Source organism: Somniosus microcephalus, unplaced genomic scaffold (assembly GCF_052327205.1).
Source record: "Somniosus microcephalus isolate GS21.2 unplaced genomic scaffold, FLI_Smic_1.0 unresolved_chr1, whole genome shotgun sequence".
Taxonomy (NCBI): Eukaryota; Metazoa; Chordata; class Chondrichthyes; order Squaliformes; family Somniosidae; genus Somniosus; species Somniosus microcephalus.
In genome coordinates this window covers 130,855,719-130,868,839 of record NW_028225179.1, presented here as the reverse complement: position 1 = coordinate 130,868,839, position 13,121 = coordinate 130,855,719, and the positions used below count along the sequence as shown (strand labels likewise).

Below are 13,121 nucleotides of genomic sequence, written 5' to 3'. Positions count from 1 at the left end.
CCTGCCTCACTCAGAGGGTGGTGAACCTGTGGAATTCTCTACCACAGAAGGCTGTGGAGGCCAAGTCACTGAATATATTTAAGAAGGAGATAGATAGATTTCTAGGCACAAAAGTCATCAAGGGGTATGGGGAGAGAGCTGGAATATGGTATTGAGATAGAGGATCAGCCATGATCATATTGAATGGCGGAGCAGGTTCGAAGGGCCGAATGGCCTACTCCTGCTCCTATTTTTCTATATTTCTATGTTCAGCTCATCCGCTGCTGAAACCCTCATCCATGCTGTTGTTACCTCTAGACTTGACTATTCCAACGCACTCCTAGCCGGCCTCTCATCTTCCACCCTCCATAAACTTGAGCTCATTCCAAAACTCTGCTGCCCAAACCCTAACTCGCACCAAGTCCCGTTCACCCATCACCCCTGTGCTCGCTGATCTACATTGAACATCGGAACAGGAGGAGGCCATTTAGCCCTTCGAGCCTGTTCCGCCATTCAATGAGATCGTGGCTGATCTGCGATCTAACTCCATATACCTTTGGCCCATGCCCCTTAATACCTTTGGTTAACAAAAAGCTATCAATCTCAGATTTAAAATTAACAATTGATCTAGCATCAATTGCCGTTTGCAGAAGAGAGTTCCAAACTTCTACCACTTTTGGCTCTCATTTTTAAACTATGCCCCTTAGTCCGAGAATTCCCAACCAGCGGAAATAGTTTCTCTCTATCTACCCTATCTGTTCCCCTTAATATCCTGAAAACTTCGATCAGATCACCCCTTCATCTTCTAAATTCTAGGGAATGCAACCCTGATTTGAATAATCTCTCCTCGTGACTTAACCCTTGACCTTAACCGGGTCCTGGTCCGGCAACGCCCCAATTTTAAAATTCTCAACCTTGTTTTCAAATCCCTCCATGGCCTCGTCCCTCCCTACCTCTGTATCCTCCTCCAGCCCTACAACCCTCCGAGATCTCTGCGTTCCTCCAATTCTAGCCTCTTGCGCATCCCCAATTTTAATGGCTCCACCATCAGTGGCCGTCCCTTCAGCTGCCTGACCCCAAAACTCTGGAATTCCCTCCCAAAACCTCTCCACCTCTCTCTCTCCTCCTTTAAGACGCTCCTTAAAACTTACCTCTTTGACCAGACTTATGGTCGTCTGTCCTAATATTTCCTTATGTGGCTCGATGTCAAATTTTGTTCGATAACGCTCCTGTGAAGCGCCTTGGGACGTTTAATTATGTTAAAGGCGCTATATAAATGCAAGTTGTTGTTGTCTGTGAGAGGAGAGGGGTATGTTCCCTGGCTCTGGTTGGGAGGTTACAGGCTGAGGCGCACTGCCCACTGTGGGGTGGGATCTTCTGTTGCTGGTAATAGCAATTTGGCTCCTATTGGAGCTTGGCTGGAGAGAGGCGCGTGGTGGAGCCCTCAGTCATTGGGGGTCCTGGTGGTGTTGTCAGTAGAGTAGGCCGGCAGTTCAGTTTGGCGCAGGATCCTGAGTGTTGACCGCATTTCGGTAGCGTCTGACGTCCTTGACGACAGGGCAGCTCCTGCGTGAATTGGCAGCAATTGAGTTGGCAGAGAGATTTAACACTTTTGCAAACCATCCCGCCAATCCCCATCAGGATTTTCGCCCGGTCCCCATGGCGAGGTTGCTGAAGGGCGGGCTGGTTGTCACATTGACAAATGGTCACGCTGTTCAGCACAATGGGAGGAGAATGGGCCTGTAGTACTGATTTTTGCACTCTTCCCCTTTCCTATACGCGAGGCTTGCTAGCAAGGCAGAACAGCGCCTCTTGGACGGAGTGGTTTTATGTAGAAATTGCGTGTGTGTGTTTGGAATCGTCACCCTAAAGCAGCACCTTGGAGCCATGGTCACCTGGTAGCCCAGATAGAGAATTTACAAAGTGAGACACCGGATAAATGACACAATTTTAAAGGGAGTACAGGAACAGGGAGACCTGGGGGTGTACGTACAGAAGTCTTTGAAGGTGGCAGGATGAGTTGAGAGGGCATATGGGAACTTTGGCTTTATAAATAGAGTACAAAAGCGAGGAAATTATGGTTAGGCCCCAGCTAGAGTACTGTGTTCAATTCTGGGCACCACACTTTAGGAAGGATGTCAAGGCCTTACAGAGGGTGCAGAGGAGATTTACTAGAATGGTACCAGGGATGAAGGATGTCAGTTATGTGGAGAGACTGGAGAAACTGGGATCGTTCTCCTTAGAGCAGAGAAGGTTAAGGGGAAATTTGATAGCGGTGTTCAAAAGCTTGAAAGGTTTTTAAGAGTAAACAAGGAGAAATTTTTTGCAGTGGCAGAAGGGTCAGTAACTAGAGGACACAGATTTAAGTATATTGGCAAAAGAACCAGAGGCCATGCAGAAATGTTTTTTTTTTTTACACAGCGAGTTATTCTGATCTGGAATGCACTGCCTGAAGCAGATTCAATAGTAACTTTCAAAAGGGAATTGGATAAACACTTGAAAAGGCAAATTTTGCAGGGCTATGGGGAAAGAGCAGCGGAGTGCGACTAATTGGATAGCGCTACCAAAGAGCCGGCACAGGCACGATGGGCCAAATGGCCTCCTTCTGTGCTGTATCATTCTATAATTCTATGTGAATCCATCCCGACCAAAAAAAAAAATCCCTCGCTGTTTACAGGACACGTCCAGCAGAGCAGTTCAGTCTGGATTAGCTGGAAATTTATAAGCAGCTAAAATTTCCCTCTAATAGGCTTCCAAAGTTTACAAGTAGCTACAAATGGCCTACATTTACCGATTTAGACCACTTCCTCGAGCAGCGACTTTAAGGGGAAATGTCACGTTGGCAGCTAAACCTCTCTGAAACATGTTCCAGATCCCAGACTACCTGGAAGCAATGTCTTGGGCACAGTGGCTAGTTTTGGTTTATAAATGTGTCTCGGATTCAAAAATACTAGGGGAGCAGGCTGATGGTTCAGTGAGTAACTGATCCATACATACAGAACAGAAGGTATTGGTAGGAAGACTAAGGAGGCTACATATTGGCTGGATAATAAGGGGGAAAAATTGAGTCGTGCCCTCTTTGGGGCGCTAACTTCGCCGGGGCGCTACTTCTAGTGCCCCGAAAAATTAGCGCCCCTGTGGCCGAAATTGGGTGGTAGCGCCCCAAGAGGGAAGTGGGCGCTACTGGAAGCGCCCCAATCCCTCTTTGGATGCTGCGAGGGAATATCGTGGCCATACGTGCCACGGCGCCACGTCACGCCGTGGTACTGCAGGCTTTCCTCCCCTTCTTAAAGGGGAGGGGCCTTGCGCAGCATGACCCGGGGCCCAGCTGGGCCACCGGGATCGGAGCGCCGGCAAAAGAGCCCGGCACTCAAGAGAAGCGCCGGGCTCATGGAGCGCAGCCGGCACTCAGCCGGGGGGTGGTGGGGGGGGTGGCAGGTCAGGAGGCCGGGGACGGCAGCGGAGGCAGGAGCTGGCAGGCGGCCAGCAACAAAAATGGCCGCCCGGCACCTCGCCTTTAAATAGCGCCGCCCTAGCCGCAGGTAGGCCCATCGGACATAGCATCCGGCGGTAAGTCAAGGGGCACTACCGATGATCGCGGCCGGGGCGCTAACAGTTACCGCTAACCTCCAGCTGAATTTCGCGGGAGATGTTGGCAGCACCGCGCCCGGGCGCTAGTTGCTTTGCGCCCGTTAGCGCTAACGGGAGGCGCAAAGCAACCAAATTTTTCCCCCTAAGAGTCTAAATGGGGTAGAGGAGCAAAGGGATCTAGTGGGTACAGATACACAAACCACTAAAAGTAGCGACACAGGTTGATAAGGCCAGAAAAAAGTGAACAAAGCACTGGGGTTCATTTCTCGAGGTGTAGAATTGAAAAGCAGAGAAGTTGTATTAAACTTGTATCGAACCTTGGTTAGACCACAATTGGAGTACTGTGCCAAGTTCTGGTCTCCATAATATAAAAGTGACATAGAGACACTGGAGAAGGTGCAAAACAGATACACAAGGATGATACCAGAACTGAGAGAATATACTTATCAGGAAAGGCTGAACCAGCTGGGGATCTTATCTCTAGAAAAGAGAAGGCCAAGGGGTGACCTGAGAGAGCTCTTTAAAATTATGAAGGGGGTTGATAGGATAGACATAGAGAAGATGTTGCCACTTGTGGGAGAGTCCAAATCCAGGGGTCATAAATGTAAGATAGTCACTAATAAATTAAATCGGGAATTCAGGAGAAACTGTTTTACCCAGACAGTGGAACTTTTTTTATTCGTTCATGAGATGTGGGCGTTGCTGGCAAGGCCAGCATTTATTGCCCATCCCTAATTGCCCTCGAGAAGGTGGTGGTGAGCCGCCTTCTTGAACTGCTGCAGTCCGTGTGATGAAGGTTCTCCCACAGTGCTGTTGGGTAGGGAGTGAATTCCAGGATTTTGACCCAGTGACGATGAAGGATCGGCGATATACTTCTAAGTCAGGATGGTGTGTGACTTGGAGGGGAACTTGGAGGTGGTGGTGTTCCCATGTGCCTGCTGCCCTTGTCCTTCTAGGTGGTGGAGGTTGTGGGTTTGGGAGGTGCTGCCGAAGAAGCCTTGGCGAGTTGCTGCAGTGCATCTTGTAGATGGTACACACTGCAGCCACGGTACGCCGGTGGTGGAGGGAGTGAATGTTTAAGGTGGTGGATGGAGTGCCAATCAAGCGGGCTGCTTCGTCCTGGATGGTGTCGAGCTTCTTGAGTGTTGTTGGAGCTGCACTCATCCAGGCAAGTGGAGAGTATTCCATCACACTCCTTACTTATGCCTTGTAGATGGTGGAAAGGCTTTGGGAGTCAGGAGGTGAGACACTCGCCACAGAATACCTAGCCTCTGACCTGCTCTTGTTGCCACAGTATTTATGTGGCTGGTCCAGTTAAGTTTCTGGTCAATGGTGACCCCCAGGATGTTGATGGTGGGGAATTCGGCGATGGTAATGCCATTGACTGTCAAGGGGAGGTGGTTAGACTCTCGCTTGTTGGAGATAGTCATTGCCTGGAACTTATGTGGTGCGAACATTACCTGCCACTTATCAGCCCAAGCCTGAACGTCATCCAGGTCTTGTTGCATGTGGGCATGGACTGCTTCATTATCTGAGGAGTTGTGAATGGCACTGAACACTCTGCAGCCATCAGCGAACTTGCTACCACAAGGAGTGGCTGAGACAAATAGCATAGAAGCATTTAAGGGGAATCTAGATATATACATGAGGGAGAAAGGAATAAAAGGTTATGGTGATACGGTGAGATGAAGTACGGGTGGGAGGTTCGTGTGGAGCAAAAACACCGGCATGGACCAGTTGGGCCGAATGACGAGTTTCTGTACTGTAGACTCATGTAATTGTACGTAAAGTTTGATGCCTGGACTGTAATGAGTTAGTTGATCTCGGCCAGGGCATTATAATTAGTCTTTGCATCTGTGGGACTAAGGAGGGAAAATCAGTCTGCGTTTCCACTCCTGGTCGCTAATCCAGTAATTCCTGCTGAAAAGTACAGGTGTCGATGTAGAGTGTTTGTGTTTAACCCAATCCCTTTGTTTTATCTCGGCACCCCCCCCCCCCCTCCCCCCTCCGTAACTAGGGTGTTGGAGTGCTAAAGGACGCAATGGCGGAAACTGGTCGTAACATTGATATGCTGAAGCTCGCAAGAACGCGACTGAATGAGAACATTCGTGACAAAAAGACTGGGTATCGCGTTGATGCGGGGATTGTTCGATTCCGCAGGCTGAAAGCACCGGCTAGGATACTTATTGATGAGTCGAAGCCCCTGAGCAGCAACTAAATGAAGGACTTGTGATATATTGATGTCCTTTAAGTTTCTGGTGTGCTATATTTTGGCCAACAATTAAAACAATTTAATTGCTCATTCTGATTATTCTTTGCACCACATTTCACTTCTGTTCTATAAACAAGGAGGATTTTCCAACCAAACTGAGCTACAAGTGGTGAACACCAGGTCTGGATTCAGTTCGATGCTGGAGTGCAGCTCTGTCCTTTGAAAAGGGACAGTTATTGCCAGGCTGAGACTGTATTTCTCCTGTGTTTGTGTCCTGGCTAATTGGCCTGTTCCCATGCCATATTCTCCCTGTGATTCATACTGATCCCTGTACTCGATGACAAAACACGTCAGAAGGTGCAGACTGGTCTGACTGCAATTGAAATCAGCTGGTCTGCCCTCTCCGGTGGACATGAAAGATCCCACGGCCACTATTACGAAGAAGGACAAGGGAGTGCTCCCCGGTGTCCTGGGCCAATATTTATCCCTCAACCAATATCACAGAAAACAGATGATCTGGTCATTATCACATTGGTGCTCGTGGGAGCTTGCTGTGCGCAAATTAGCTGCCGCGTTTCCTGCATTAGGCTAAGCAGACATCCCCGTTTTCCGGGGACAGTCCCCAGATGAGGTACTGTGTCAGCCTGGGCAAACAAATACCCGGTTCATGAATCTTGTTGAATCCGTAAATCTTAAGGTATGGTGTTCTTCAATAACTAGACGGAGGCTGTAGATTAACAATCAACAGGTGTTCACTGGAGGAGGGTAGTCTAAAGACTAACAGTACAGATGCCTGCTCAAGGCTTATATACAGGTGTGGTCACTGCCGGTACTACAGTATACAGGAGCTGTAAAAGTAGTTCTCTCTTAAAGGTACATACACTACAATTCCTCCCCTTTTAGATTAACAGTACCCATAACATTCAAAAAACAGTTAACACTTTAACATGCACATTTTACTGAAATAGTCCATTTATAGAATCAGTCTTTGGGGTGGCTTCCTGATCCTTTCTGGATAGCGCCTTTCCTGAGTGTCTTGTTCTTGGTGCGGAGGCGATTCTGGCCCCCTTTCGTCGGTTAGTTCATCAGTTTCCGCTGCTACTGTTTCTGAGGTAGATGCTACCGGTATGTCGGGTTCATCCCCAGGTACGCGAGACATGGGGTTGACTCGTTCCTGTGACGCTAGGATCTGGTCGACGTGGCGTCTCACAATGTTCTCCCCGACATCCACTGTGTACATTAGTGGCCCCTGCCGTGTGCATATCGTTCCGGGTTGCCATTTCTCTGTTCGGTAGTCGCGGGCCAAGACTGGTTGTCCTACATTGAAGCTCCTTGTCGGCTTCTCATTGATGTGCTGGAATTGCTTATCCTCAACATTTCTTCGCACATTTGGTCTGAGCAAATCCAGACGAGATCTCAACCTTCGGTTAAAGAACATCATGGCCGGGGTCTGGTTGGCAACTGCATGTGTCGCCTTTCTGTAGGCTAACAGGAAATTGTCCACCTTATGCTGTAGTGGAATGTCATCATCGCACATGGCCCTTATTGCCTTTTTAAAGGTTTGTACGAACCTCTCAGCCAATCCATTTGTGGCTGGATGATACGGGGCGGATGTGTAATGCCTTACCCCATTCCTTCTCATAAATTTCCGAAACTCTTCGGACACAAACTGTGGTCCGTTACCAGAGCAAATCTGCTCTGGCAAGCCATTCCTGGCAAATATGGTCCGTAGGACTGCAATCGTTTTCTCTGCAGTGGTGGAGGACATTTTGATCACCTCAGGCCATTTCGAGTGCGCATCCACTGCTATTAAGAACATTGAGTCCATGAATGGACCAGCAAAATCAATATGCACCCGTTGCCATGGAGAGGAGGGCCACTCCCATGGGTGTAGAGGGGCATGTGGTGGTGCATTTTGGACCTTCTGGCATCCTGAGCAGCTCTTTGTTAGGTCCTCGATTTGTTGATCGATCCCCGGCCACCACACACAAGCCCTAGGAAGGCTTTTCATTTTCACCCCTCCCAGATGGCCTTCGTGAAGCTCATTGAGCACTCTCTCCCTTAACTTGGGTGGAATTACCACTCGGGATCCACACATCACTGTCCCCTGGCATACTGACAGCTGTTCTCTTCTGGATGAGAATGCTGGCAACAGTGAGTCGCCATATGTTGGCCATCCCTTCACCGTCAAATCATATACCCGAGACAGTGTCGGATCATTTCGGGTCTCCGTCTCTATATCCGCGTTAGTTACTGGCAAGCGTTCAATTATCGACGAATAAAATATTTCGATAGGGTCCACTGCTGGTGCTTCCTCCACAGTAGGCAGTGGCAGGCGTGAGAGCCCATCAGCATTTCCATGCTGTTTCGTGCCCTTATACTCTTTTTCATATTGGTTCGCCCCTAGAAAAAGGGACCATCTTTGTAGCCGTTGTGCAGTCATCACCGGAACGCCCTTCTTTGGATTAAAGATGGAGACAAGTGGTTGGTGGTCAGTCAGCAAGGTGAACTTCTGCCCATGCAAATAGTGGTTGAATTTTTTTACTCCCCATACTAGGCTGAGGGCCTCCCTGTCAATCTGGGCATAGTTGCGCTCGGCTGAGGTTAGTGACCGAGACACAAAGGCTACTGGCCTCTCCAACCCGTCTGGGAATTTGTGCGACAGCACCGCTCCAATACCATAGGGTGATGCATCACACGCCAACTGAATTGGTAGTGCTGGGTTGCAATGGGCCAACACCTCTTTTGATGTGATCAATTCTTTGCACTTCTGGAAAGCTCGTTTACATTCGTCATTCCACTTCCATGGTACCCCCTGTTGCAGTAGGGTGTTCAGTGGGTGTAGTACTGTAGACAAATTTGGTAAGAACTTATGGTAGTAGTTCACCAGCCCGAGGAACGACCTCAGTTGTGACACATTTTCCGGTGCTGGAGCCTTGACTACTGCCTCAATCTTTTCAGGGGACTTATGTAACCCCTCTTCATCAATAACGTGGCCACAATACGAGATCTGCTTCTGGAAAAACTCGCACTTGTGGCGATTAGCTCGTAGCCCATATTCCTTTAATCTAGTGAGCACCTTCTCCAGGTTGGCGAGGTGATCCCTGTCATTTTTGCCCGTGACCAGAATGTCATCCAAATAACACTGGGTCCCTGAAATCCCTTGCAGGACTTGATCCATTGCCCTTTGCCAAATAGCCGGAGCCGATGCTACCCCGAACACCAGCCGGTTGTATTGGTAGAGACCTTTATGAGTGTTGATCGTGAGGTATTGTTTCGAGGCTTCTTCTACCTCCATTTGCAGGTACGCCTGGGCCAGATCAATCTTAGTGAAGCGTTTACCTCCAGATAGCGAGGCGAAAATATCTTCAATCCGTAGAAGCAGATATTGTACCGTGTGAAGGACTGGGTTCACTGTCACCTTAAAATCCCCACAGATGCGGACCTTCTTTGGTTCCCCAGGCGTATTACTCAACGACCTCTTCATTACAGGAACGATGGGTGTAGCCCACTTGCTCCAGTCCACTTTGGACAGTACTCCTGAATGTTCCAAACCTTCCAGCTCTGCTTCGACGGCTGGTCGGATCGCATAAGGCACCGGTCGGGCCTTAAAAAACTTTGGGCTTGCATTTTCCTCTATTTTAATCGTCGCTGTTATGCCTTTTAGTGTTCCGAGTCCCTGCTGGAACACTTCTTGTGCATCAGTTAGCATTTTTGACAGTCGTCCAGGTGTGACGTCGTTATCCTTTTTGGCCTCAACCTTCAGTGCCTGTATGGAATGCCAATCTAATTGTATCTTCCGGATCCATTCACGTCCTAGTAGTGGTGGTCCTCCATCTGGCAATACATATAGGTCCATTTTTGGTATTTCCTGGCCTTTGTATATCACGTTCACCCTTATTTTTCCTTTGGGGTAGACTTTTTGCCCCGTATACGTCTTCAAGACAATCTCTGTAGCTTTCAAGGGTATATGTGAAAATAGCCGCTTGTAGTCCCTTCGGTTTATGACTGTTAGGGCTGATCCTGTGTCCAATTCCATTTTCACTTGGACTCCGTCTATCTTGAGCGTGACCCAGATAGTCTGGTGATCCTCCATTTTGATTACATTATGTAGTTTCAGACAACCCAGCTCCTTGCTTCCGGAGTCTGTATCACTTTTCTGTTCGTCTGAACTACTCTCCGTCACCTTATGTACCTTTTTGTACTTCTCCTGTGGAGATTTCTTGCTGCTGGTTTTCTTCCCTGACCTGCAGACTTTTGCTATGTGTCCTGCTTTTCCACACTGTCTGCACACTTGGTCTTTGAACCAACAATCCTTCTGGTTGTGTGTTGTTCTGCCGCAGCGATAACACTTCCCTGCTCCATATGACATTTCATTGGTGCCATATTCTTGCGGTCTCCGTTGTATCTCTGCAGCGCCCCGTGCGGCTGCTTCGTGTGATACTGCCATGCTGAAAGCCTTGTCCAGCGTAAGATCCTTTTCTGATAGAAGTCGTTTCTGGGTTCCTTCACTTTGAAGCCCACACACAAACTTGTCCCTTAACGTATCTGCTAGTCCCATTCCAAACTGGCAGTGTTTCGATAGCTTGCGCAGTTCCATTAAATACTCAGCATTACTTTCGTCTTTCTGCTGGTTCCTTTTGTGGAACTTAAATCTTTCTGCTATCAGCAGCGGTGTGGGGTTTAAGTGGTCCTGTAGGATTTCCACTATGCTTTTGAAATCCTTATCCACTGGCTTCTCTGGGGTTATTAGGTTTTGCAGTAAGCCATACATTTTTGCACCCATGGAATTCAACAAAACCAGTGCTTTCCTGGCATCTGGCACTTCATTCGCCTTGCAGTACACCTCAATGCGTTCCACATATGTCGCCCAATCTTCGACTTAATTGTCGAACGCAGTGACACTGCCACTCTTCGGCATCCCTGGGTGTGGTTAGACTTTCTAAAATGGTGTCTCCCGCGCTCTCCCTTCTTCTCCGCTGGTTCAAAATGGCGTATCCCGCGCTTTCCTTTCTTCCCGCGCTCGCCCTTCTTCTCCGCTGCGGCTTAAAAAATGGCATCTCCCGCGCTCTCCCTTCTTCTCTGCGGCTCAAATGGCGCGCTCTCCCTTCTTCTCCGCAGCTCAAATGGCGTCTCCCGCGCTCCCTTTCTTTCCCCGCGGACGCTGCTCCGCCCTTGAGCCCTGGCTGCGCTCTGCGCGTTCTCCTGTGCCTCTTTTGTTGCCGCCGCTCGGTCCTGAACCCCGGCTGTGCTTTACCCTCTCTCTCTTTTTGTTTTCCGTCGACGCCGCTCAGTCTTCAACCCCCGGCTGCGCCCTGTGCGCTCTACCCTCTCTCTTACCCCGTCGACGCTGCTCGGCCTTTTCTGTGCCGTCGGTCAGCTCCAGCCGCCGCTGTCCGGGAAGGGTCTGCGCTGTACCTGTTGTCAGTCTGTTGCTGGATCGTCGTGGCTGGAGAACCAAGCCCAGCTCTCAACAGCCTCCCCTGCGATGTTCACTCTCTCTGCCGGATGACTGGGCGGTTGCTCGTGGTCGACGCCCGTGCTTCTGGCCTCGACTTTCTTCCACCGTCCTCCTGGAGCGAATTCTTGGAAGGAAATGCAGAGTTGCAGGTAGATTCGAATCGACCTCGTCGCCACTGTTGAATCCGTAAATCTTAAGGTATGGTGTTCTTCAATAACTAGACGGAGGCTGTAGATTAACAATCAACAGGTGTTTACTGGAGGAGGGTAGTCTAAAGACTAATAGTACAGATGCCTGCTCAAGGCTTATATACAGGTGTGGTCACTGCCAGTACTATACAGTATACAGGAGCTGTAAAAGTAGTTCTCTCTTAAAGGTACATACACTACAAAACTCGTCCCTGAATAGACTAGAGCCACATTCATTGGAATATGTGCTTATTATACCATTCGACATAATCAAAGTTTCAGGTCAATGAACAGTGCTTTTGTATTATTTATAAACTGTGACGGAATGCACAATAATAGTGTGATGTCACATCTGCTGTAATTCTATGCACGATTGTTTTGCATTTGTAGTGTATATGTGCAGCTGTTTAAAAAAAGGCTGTTTAAAAAAAAAATTGCCTCGCTACACTTCGCAACCTACATTTTGCGTCCTGGCTACTTTGCTGTGCGCCCACCCTGTGTGTCCCCAGATTTGGTTTAGAAAATATGGTCACCCTATCCTGCATTACAACAGTGACTACACTTCAAATGTACTTCAATGGCTGTAATGCACTTTGGGATGTCCTGAGGTGAAAAGGTGCGATATATATAAGAACATATAAGAAATAGAAGGAGGAATAGGCCACTTGGCTCCTCGAGCCTGCTCCACCAATCAATAAGATCATGGCTGATCTTGGGCACAAAGCCTCTTCCCCCGCCCGCTCCCCATAACCCTTCACTCCCTTATCTTGCAAAAATCTGTCTATCTCCACCTTAAATGTATTTAATGACCCAGCCTCCACAGCTCTCTGGGGCAGAAAATTCCACAGATTTACGACCCTCTGAGAGAAGAAATTCCTCCTCATCTCAGTTCTAAAAGGGCGACCCTTTATTCTAAAACTGTGCCCCTGAGTTCAAGGTTTCCCTATGAGGGGAAACATCCTCTCTGCATCTACCTTGTCGAGCCCCCCTCAGTATCTTATGTTTCAATAAGATCACCTCTCATTCTTCTAAACTCCAATGAGTGTAGGCCCGGCCTATTCAACTTTTCCTCATAAGTCAACCCCCTCATCTCTGGAATTAACCTAGTCAATCGTCTCTGAACTGCCTCCAATGCAAGTATATCCTTCCTTAAATAAGGAGACCAAAACTGTATGCAGTACAGTTATAAATGCAAGTCTTTTTCTTCGGGTATGGCTTTGCACTGGACAGGGTCAGCTGTGGCTCAGTGGGTAGTACTCTTGTCTCTGGAGTCAAGAGGGTTGTGGGTTTAAGTCCCACTCCAGAGACTGACACTCCCATTGCAGTGCTGAGGGAGTGCTGCACTGTCGGGGGATGAGACGTTAAACGGAGGCCCCGTCTGCCCTCTCAGGTGGACATAAAAGATCCCATGGCACTATTTTGAAGAAGAGCAGGGGAGTTATCCCCAGTGTTCTGGCCAATATTGATCCCTCAACCAACATCACTGAAAACAGATGATCTGGTCATTATCACACTGCTGCTCGTGGGAGCTTGCTGTGCACAAATTGGCTGTCAGCGTTTCCTATATCACAACAGTGACTACAGTTCAACTGTATTTCATTGACTGCTGTAATGCGCTTTGGGACGTCCTGAGGTTAAAAGGCGCGATATGACTGCAAATCTTTTTTCTTAGGGTACGGCGTTGCACTGG

The 13,121-nt window shown here is 48.6% G+C and overlaps 1 protein-coding gene across 1 annotated transcript in view; it reads left to right on the top strand.

Moving 5' to 3' along the window:
* The window catches only part of tektl1 (tektin like 1), a 33,514-nt gene extending 27,644 nt beyond the window's left edge, over nucleotides 1–5,870 (top strand). Inside the window, exon 7 of the mRNA XM_085974022.1 lies at nucleotides 5,588–5,870. Within this exon, the coding sequence (XP_085830148.1) occupies nucleotides 5,588–5,788 (201 nt within the window). The 3' untranslated portion in view covers nucleotides 5,789–5,870. The remainder of the gene's footprint in view (nucleotides 1–5,587) is intronic.
* The last annotated feature ends 7,251 nt before the right edge of the window (nucleotides 5,871–13,121 follow it).